Raw genomic sequence first — 8,950 nt, 5'->3', positions numbered from 1 at the left:
CCTTCGCCCGACTTGGAGGCAAAGGGAAGGGAGAGGGGGGAAAGAATGGATCCCAGGTGCTTCTGCCTGTCAGGGACTGGTGCACACTTCCGGTGATGTCAGGGGGTGTGGCATATGCTAATCAGTTATGCTAATGAGCTCCTGCAGCTCTTTTTCTATGAAATGACCCCTGATAACAGGGCAAGTGCAACTATATTTGCTCTATTAAGAAAACACCAGTTCTGACAAGATTTATTTCTGCCATCACTTTCCTTTCTGAATTTTGATATGCTGGGAGAATTCCTAAAGGTTCAGAGTTCAAAATGACAAGATTCTAAATCCCGGTCACTTAGGAACTATTCTCACTGCAGCAACAATCTCTTTGGTTTTACCACATAGCATTTTATTTTATCCCTAAACTTTTCCCTTTGGAATGCCAGTACTTTACTGGGGGGAAATTGAGACATGCCAGAATATAAAATAGTTTCTCCTCCAGTCCCTTTGTCTTTGGCTTGCCCAGGAGGTGGATTTCACACCATTCTGCTCCTCTGTCCTTGTCTCCTCTGTCTCATGGCACTGGAAAGAAGGAATGTACAGCTACACAGAGAGAGAGAATTTCAGGAATTGTGCTGTGTGTGTCTTGGGTGCCATTGCTCTGAGGCTGAAGGCCAAAAAATGGGACAGAGGATTAGATCCAGCAATCTTGGCTCCTTCCTTCTTTTTTATTAGAAAATCTTTTTTTTTTGTCATTTCAAATTTTATTAAAAGAGAAATCAAGTATACATAAACAAGATTGCTGTTTGAACAATAATACAAACTGTCAGTGCAGATACATATTTCACTTTTTTATTAGAAAATCTGACGTTTGGTGCAGATCTGAGGAAGAACTAAATATTGGCCCAAAATATATTTTATATTCTTCCCCTTAAAAATTCAGTAGATTCTCCTTTATTGCTAGAAGACAGGTGAAAAGCAGGTTATCTGCAACATGGTTTCAGTGCGGTATAATCACATATGGAGCCCGTGTAGTGTAGTGACTGAATTGGGTTTGAATCCCCACTCTGCCATGGAAGCTTGCTGGGTCACTTTGGGCCAGTTACCCACTCTCAGCCTAACCTACCTCCTAGGGTTGTTATGAGGATAAAATGGAGACAAATATAACAATGTAAGTCACATTGGGCTTACCATGGGGAGAAATGAAATATAAATGAAGTAAATAAATAAGAAGCACCTACTTATCTATTATAATTAAGTAGTATTGTTTTAGCCATTGCAGCTATCATGAGAACGATGCATTCTCAATCAGTCAAGAAGCACAAATTCAGACCCATGTCCATAGGACATCCTATGAATCCTGGAGGCAATCCAGAACCAGTGTTCCCTCTAAGCTGAGTGAGTGTGAGCTATCTCACAGTTTCTTACCCTCCGGCTCACACATTTTTGTCTCGGCTCAGGAAGGACAGCTCCAGAGCAAACTAATTGATGCAGCAGCCGAATTGCTCTCTCACAGCTTTAATGCCAGGAGCTCAGAAAGTAGAATTTTTGCTCACAAGACTCCACAGCTTAGAGGGAGCATTGAGACCAGTGTTCCCTCTAAGGTGAATTAGTGTGAGCTAGCTCACAGTTATTTAGCCTCCGGCTCACACATTTTTGTCTTAGCTCAGGAAGAATGGCTCCAGAGCAAACTAAATGATGCAGGAGCCCAATTGCTCACTCACAACTTTAATGCCAGGAGCTCACAAAGTAGAATTTTTGCTCACAAGACTCCACAGCTTAGAGGAAGCATTGTCCAGGACATATTCATCCATGAACTTTTGTAGGGTATCAGCGAGCTGCAATGCAAAAATAGCAACCTTTTCAACAAAACTTGGGTCATTATTAGGGATGGGCACAAACCAGGAAAAGGAAAATCCTGGTTCGTGGTTCGTGAGGTCCCACAAACCACGGCAAGATGGCACGTGAGGGCAGGATGGCATGAAGCGAGGTTTGCGAACTACGAACTGGGCCAAGTTCATGATGAACTTAGGTTTGTAATTCAGTTTGTGTCCATCCCTAGTCATTATTAGCAAATTTTGCAAGTCAGACTAGTGCTTTTTCTGTCATAACAACTTTGGGCTTGATCTGCTTACTTTATATTCTGGCAGAAAAATAAACAGTGATGTCAATCTTCAGCATCACCTGGACCACAAACACCAGTGCTGCAGTTCACAATGTTTATTTGGTGGGGGGAGGTAATGAGAGCAGTTTTCTTGGAATTTACTTCTAGATTCAAAATAATCCTCCAGCCCATGAAGAAAGCTGAAGGGGGGAGATATCACTATCTAACAGTTATCGATATTATGTCTCTTTTTATATATATTTCCTGATAGGTTACTGGAGGACAAATGCTGTGTATTTTTCTCTTTTTGCTTCTTCAAAATCAATACATATCAATATATAAAGAGTCCCACCAACTCAAGCAGAGCATTTCTCAGAAGGGAAATGTTTTGGGATAGGAGTGGGTGGGGGATGAAATTGGGGAATGGACAGAGTAAGTGCAGAAGAGGCTAGGAGGGACTAGACAGAGATAGCACCATCCCAATAGCACATATGTAATCAACCAGGGCTATTTTTGGGCTGGCTAAAGAGTTGGTCACGCCCACTACAGCCAAAACCTCTGCGTGTGTGGCTACAGAGGGAAGGCCTGGAGAGCGACCCCTCAATGACTCCGAGATGGGTGGGACATGGGGGTCCTGGAAGGATTGGGGAGCCATTTCAATGCCTCCCCGTGCCTTCCCCGGCCTGTCCAAGGGCTGGCTTGTCTGGGCTCCCCGCAGCCGCCAGGCGCCCAGGCAAGCCAAGGGAAGGCATGGGGATGTGACCTAATATGCTAATGTGCTGCATTGTCAGAGGTGTGGCCCAATATGCTAATGAGTTCCTGCTGCTGGGTGTGGCCTGTTATGCTAATGAGTTCCTGCTGGGCTTTTTCTACAAAAAAAGCCCTGTAATCAACCATTTTATATATACTGTACAGAAATCTTTATGTGGCATTTCTGAGCACACTGTATCTTGCTACTCTATTTCATTATGCTTGTTGCCTGCTACTACCACTTCACTCTCTCAAAATTTTACTCCCTTTTAAGTTTTCCTTTTCATTGGCAACATACTTAACACAGCTTGGGAAAATGAAGTTACAGTCTTCCCCCAACCACCACCTACACTAAAGCAATGCCAATATTTCCTAATCGCTCTAGGTTGCTCCATATTATTTGGCTGTCCTCACTGATGTATCCAACGCCTCCTAATTTAGTACCAGCCGTAAGATTTACAAGGTTAGTTACATGCCAGTTAACTCAGCTTTGAAGTCACTGATAAAGATGCTAAGTAAAACTAGGCCTAACACCAAGCTGTGGTGTTAGCAAGCCTCCCGTACACTCACACCCAAGGTCATTATCTGCCACTTAACATTATCCTCCAGTTATAGTCCTTCAGCTGGTGCTCAGTCCACACAGATGGATTCTTAAGCATGGATGTGAACTTTCAAGTTATAAGTCATATATTGAGGCTGAATCCTTCTCTACATTTTATAATATATGTCTGTATTCTATAAAAGACTGCGTTACTCAGCTTTTTGTGGAGTAATAACACACATGGAGTATCAATTCATTATATTTAAGTATCCCACTGACTTCAGTCAAAGTGTTGTTGCTGGTTTTAAGAAAACAATTGAATTTTTGCACTGAATGCTGGCTTCACTTTTCTGGACTGAAATGGGCTAGTTGTTTTAGTCTCAATTGGATACTTTCAATGCCACCCATGGACTGAGTTCAGACTGGCAGTTTGCCCCAATATATGCGCATTTCAGAAACATTCCACAACCGGATTAAATGGGCCGTTCACACAGGCACATCTGTCAGGAGTTCCCCACCCGTACTCAACCCGTCTTGTAACGCTTCGCTCCCGGATTTAAAAGATACCTGGTGAAAATGGTAGCAAACCCTGGAAAGCATGATTATCCTGCATCCATCCCGCACTAACAAAGTGTGAACACCAAAAGCCGCATTTTTCTTATGCGCTCATGCACTTATGCAGATAAACGCTCATGCGCATAAGCACACATCTCCAGATTACAAAAACAGAAAGCCACGCCTTGCAGCTGTGCCTCCGGGCCAACAGTGTGAACACTCCCTTGTGCCTCCTCCTGGTATGCTCCCGCATCAGTCACTGCAGGGTGAACGGGAAAACCCAGAAGAGTTTGTTCCGGCTCTTTTTTGCCACGACTCCCTCCTGCTTCAAACTGCCAGTCTGAACTCAGCCATGGGGTAGGTCAAGTCTATCTAATGGGGGAAAGACTTCATCCCCCCCCTCACAGTAGTCCTAATTCAAATCAAGGTCCCACACACTGGCTGTTTAAAAAATAGGGGAGGGGGGAGCTGGGAGCTCTATACAGAAACTCCCAGCATCTTGTCAGGTTTGGCTTTCCATTCCATATAGGTCTGAGCTATGAGGGTATGTGTGTTTAAAACAATATATTAATATAGTTACAGTGCGTGAATCTCTTTATTCTGTAGGTCTGAGAACTCTTTGTCACTTTTCTTGTGGGAAAATGTTACCCGTAGAGTTCTGCTATTTATATCAGTACTGCTCCAATTTTAGCTACTACAAGTTTTTTAAAAAGTGAAGAAGTCTTAGCTTTCCCAGCACAGGGAAGAGACCTGAGCCTTGTACAAAAAGAGTTCTCTGAAGAGCAGAAGCTTGCATGGGCAGAATGGACTCTGCCCACCTTGTCAAGTGAGCTCTTTAGATTCATTTGCAGCTCTTTGCTTGGCAAAATCCCTGCTTTGTCTGGCTCACAGAGTAATGGAGTACTGTGACTGTATCCTCCCTTCTCATTCAAAGCATGTGACAGAGTAAGTAAAAAGAGACTTTGGCCATGAAAACTAGAAATGCAAACCTTCCGTCCTGTAAAAGATGGAGCAAGGGGTGTTTTATAGTTGGGAAAACGAACCAAAGAGCACTGTGGGATTTAGAGTGCAGTATCTAGGTACATCAACTCCCTCTTTCAGTTACATCACTCAGAGCCAGGGGTCGTTTCGTAGAAAAAGAGCTAGGGGAACTCATTAGCATAACTCATTAGCATATGCCACACCCCCTGACATCACCGGAAGTGTGTCATAAGGCCACACCCCCTGCCCCCAACGGTCCCGGCCGCTGCCGGCCTTGCAGCTCCACTGCCGAGCCCCATGAGGGGCCCGGCAGTGGACCTGCAAGGCCGGTGGGAGTGCAAGGAAGCCCCGCCACAAGGCCCTCCCTGGCCCCAGGCAGGCAGGGGTGGGGAGAGGCAGGGAAGAAGCAACTTACCCTCCCTCTTCTCCTGCCTCCTCCTGGCTGAATGAGGGCCGGAAGTGGGGTGGCTGGAAGCAGGGGGCGGGGCTTCATCACCCTGTACCTCACCTGGGGGAACTGCGACCCCCCCCCGAAATGACCTCTGCTCAGAGCTGCATCCTACCAGTATGTTGCCTTCTGGGGAAGGAAAATAGACTCCTTACACATCAGCAAGGTGAAAGAAGCCACTAGGGAGTTGTACTAGGTTTAATGAGAAAACACTGAAACACTGAACTCCTGAGGGACTGGCCCTTCATTCACTCACACTTACCAAAGACCTATATTAGGCATGCAGAAGGGTGTCACGGCAGGACCAGGGGGCGTGACACAAGCAAGCAAAAGTCCAGGAACAGTCCGAGGTCAAGCCGGGCAAATCAGGTAGCAAGGTTCAAGCACGTTTAAATCACAGTCCAAAAGCAGGGTCAGACATACCAAAGTTTCAAGTCCATAAATCACAACAATACCAGAGGAGTCAGAGATGAACGCAGGGTCAACAAAGCCAAAGGTCAAAAGCCGAGGATCAAGCCGAGAAGAATTCCACAAGGTCTAGAGCAGAGATGCAAGGATTCAGGTCCTGAACAAACGACGTTGCCAGCACAAATGACTGCTGGCAACAGACTTGCATATATACAGTGCTAGCTAATCAACTCATTAGCTAGCCAGGAGTGAGGACAGGATCCTGTCAGTAATCAGGGCTAAGAGATCTTCTGGCACGCATGCGTGCATTCTGCCTTCGCTCTCTCAGCTGTTGTCTTCTTACATTCCTGAGCCTGGTTACAGGTGGAGGCGAGTCTGATGATGAATTACTGGGCTGCAGCAGAGACTGATCCCTTGCAGGTGTTCCCTGGGAGGCTCTATCCTCCTCACCACTTAGATAGCTTTCAGCTACAGGATCCAGTCTTTGCCTTTCTGCTGCAGTACTGTCCTCAGGAGCCTGTTCAGAGTCCTCAGGAGCCTGTTCAGGGGCATCAGCAAAGGCAGGCATGACATCAGCAGGGGCAGGCATGACAAAGGGTCTCAGGACAGCTACTATAGGACAGTACTTATCACGTGTATTTACACTGATGTTTTGATTAATGAAAAACCCCCAGGAATCCAAGCTTTACAGTTTAACTCCATGTTGATTTACTCAGAAGAAAATCTCATTGAATTCAATGAAACTTACTGCCAAGTAAATTTTCTTAGGATTGTGTCTTTAATTGTAGATTAGACAACTAAAGCATTAGCTGATTAAGACATGGAAGATAAGTCTATCAATGGCTACCAGCCATGGTGAATGAGGGGAACCTCCACATTCAGAGACACTAAGCCTCTGAATCCCAGACCTAGGAGGCAACATCAGGGGAAGGCCTCGGCCTAGGGTTGCCAAGTGTAGATTCCTCCGGAGTGGGGGACTCCTGTCCGGTGTCTGAAGCACACACGCGTGCACACATCACCCGGAAGTGACGTGACAACGCTGGGCACACTGGGGGCGATGCCACGACCATCCAAGGGAAAACCATAGTTTTCCCTCGGATGACCGTGGCCCCGCCCCCAGCATTTCCGGCGTGGTCGCGTCACTTCCGGGTGACACGCATGTCGGGGTGGGGTTCCCCCAGGGGCCCGATCCGCCGGCGGCGGAGAACAGGCCTCTGGGGTGGGGGTTTCTCCGCCCCCCCGGGGGGACTTGGCAAGCCTACCTCGGCCTCTATGCCCTGTTGCTGGCCTTCCAGAGGAACTGGTTGACCACTGTGTGAGACAGGATGCTGGACTAGATGAACCATTGGTCTGATCCAGTAGGGCTCTTCTTATGTTCTTAATATGTGGGGAACAATTTTAATAGGTGAGGGTGAAAGTGAAGTTTACACTTTCTGCTTTTCTGAAGGCATTTTGAAATTCCACTACCATATTGTAATGACAAAATTTTACTCAAAAGGAAGTTTATTTTATTGCTTCTTTGGTAGATTTTGTGGTAGCCTTAGAGATGTTAAAATGCCACCCCAAAATAAAGTATTAACCAGCTGTATTTGCCTCTCTTCTTCACTCTCTCTCTTGCTGTCTTTTTTCAGTGGCTGTTCCTCCTAGTGAGCAAAAATGGGTGACTGGAGCTTCCTAGGAGAATTTCTTGAAGAAGTCCACAAGCATTCCACAGTGGTGGGAAAAGTCTGGCTGACTGTGCTCTTTATCTTTCGGATGCTAGTTCTGGGCACAGCAGCAGAGTCCTCATGGGGAGATGAGCAGTCCGACTTCATGTGCGACACCCGGCAACCAGGCTGTGAGAATGTCTGCTATGACAAAGCTTTCCCCATCTCCCACATCAGATACTGGGTCCTTCAGATTATATTTGTCTCCACCCCTTCCCTGTTGTACATGGGCCATGCAATGCACACGGTACGCATGGAAGAGAAGAAGAAAATAAAGGAGATCAAAGAAGGAACAAAGGCAAACAGTGACTCTTTCCGCCATAACGAGTACCCTGCAGTAGAGAAGTCTGAGCTGACCTGTTGGGAGGAAGGAAGTGGGAGAATAATTCTTCGGGGCACTTTGCTGAACACATACGTCTGCAGTATTTTAATCCGGACTACCATGGAGGTAGCCTTCATTGTGGGACAATACATGCTATATGGAATCTTCCTCGAAACACTGTATGTCTGTCACCGGGACCCCTGCCCCCATCCAGTAAACTGCTATGTCTCTCGTCCAACAGAGAAGAATATCTTTATCATCTTCATGCTTGCAGTAGCTGCACTGTCCCTTTTCTTAAGCTTGGCTGAACTATATCACTTGGGATGGAAAAAAGCCAAGCAGAAGATTTCTGCTTCTCGCAAAAGCAACCCTAGCACAGCCACTGATAAACTTGAATTGGGATCTGGAGAGAAGATCACACAAAGTTGCACTCCTCCTCCAGATTTTAATCAGTGTCTGGCTAACTCTGGTGGGAAGTATATCAGCCCCTTCAGTAATAAAATGGCCTCTCAACAGAACACAGCCAACTTTGCAACAGAGAGGGTTCACAACCAAGAAGATGAAGTTGGAGGGAGCCAGTTTATCCAGGTTAACTATACACAAAATCCTGAACCTGGCAACAGCTCTGCCCCTTGCCTACTCCCTAATGGCTACTTCCATGACAATCGCAGGACCAGCAGGACCAGCAGGACCAGTAGCGGTAAAGTGAGATCTGATGACCTATCAGTGTGAACTACCTTGAGCAGGAACAAGAGGAAGGGAAGCCTCTCTGATACACCAGACAACTGCAGTTTGGCTTTTGAAATCCTGCCAGTCTGAGCTCCAATTCAACTTATTTTAAGTAAATGGTTTGACAATATTCCAAAAACCTCATTTCAAAGTTGATTTCATGCACTGGATAAATTGTTTTCAGAAAGGGGACTGAGACATTTTCCAAGAAATAATTAGAAGAACTGTATTTACTCAAATCATACTTAATCCTACAAATTTAAACCAGTATGGCCATTATGATTTTCTGAAGAACCATGGGAACTGTAGTTTCAAAACAGGGCTGGGAAGTCTTTGTTGAAAGTCACAAGTCCCTCTGCAGAACTACAAGACAAAGGAGATCTTGATAAAGAACCATGATGGATAACATGTTTGAATGTGATTTAGATGGGTG

The 8,950-nt window shown here is 45.7% G+C and overlaps 1 protein-coding gene across 1 annotated transcript in view; it reads left to right on the top strand.

Moving 5' to 3' along the window:
• The window catches only part of GJA5 (gap junction protein alpha 5), a 19,125-nt gene extending 10,473 nt beyond the window's left edge, over window positions 1-8,652 (top strand). The window contains exon 2 of the mRNA XM_015420861.1: window positions 7,392-8,652. Within this exon, the coding sequence (XP_015276347.1) occupies window positions 7,417-8,520 (1,104 nt within the window). The 5' untranslated portion in view covers window positions 7,392-7,416 and the 3' untranslated portion in view covers window positions 8,521-8,652. The remainder of the gene's footprint in view (window positions 1-7,391) is intronic.
• Window positions 8,653-8,950: the final 298 nt, after the last annotated feature.

The sequence above is a fragment of the Gekko japonicus genome, unplaced genomic scaffold (genome assembly GCF_001447785.1).
Source record: "Gekko japonicus isolate JY-2015 unplaced genomic scaffold, Gekko_japonicus_V1.1 scaffold2244, whole genome shotgun sequence".
NCBI lineage: Eukaryota > Metazoa > Chordata > Lepidosauria > Squamata > Gekkonidae > Gekko > Gekko japonicus.
This window is presented reverse-complemented; position numbering and strand designations above follow the sequence as displayed.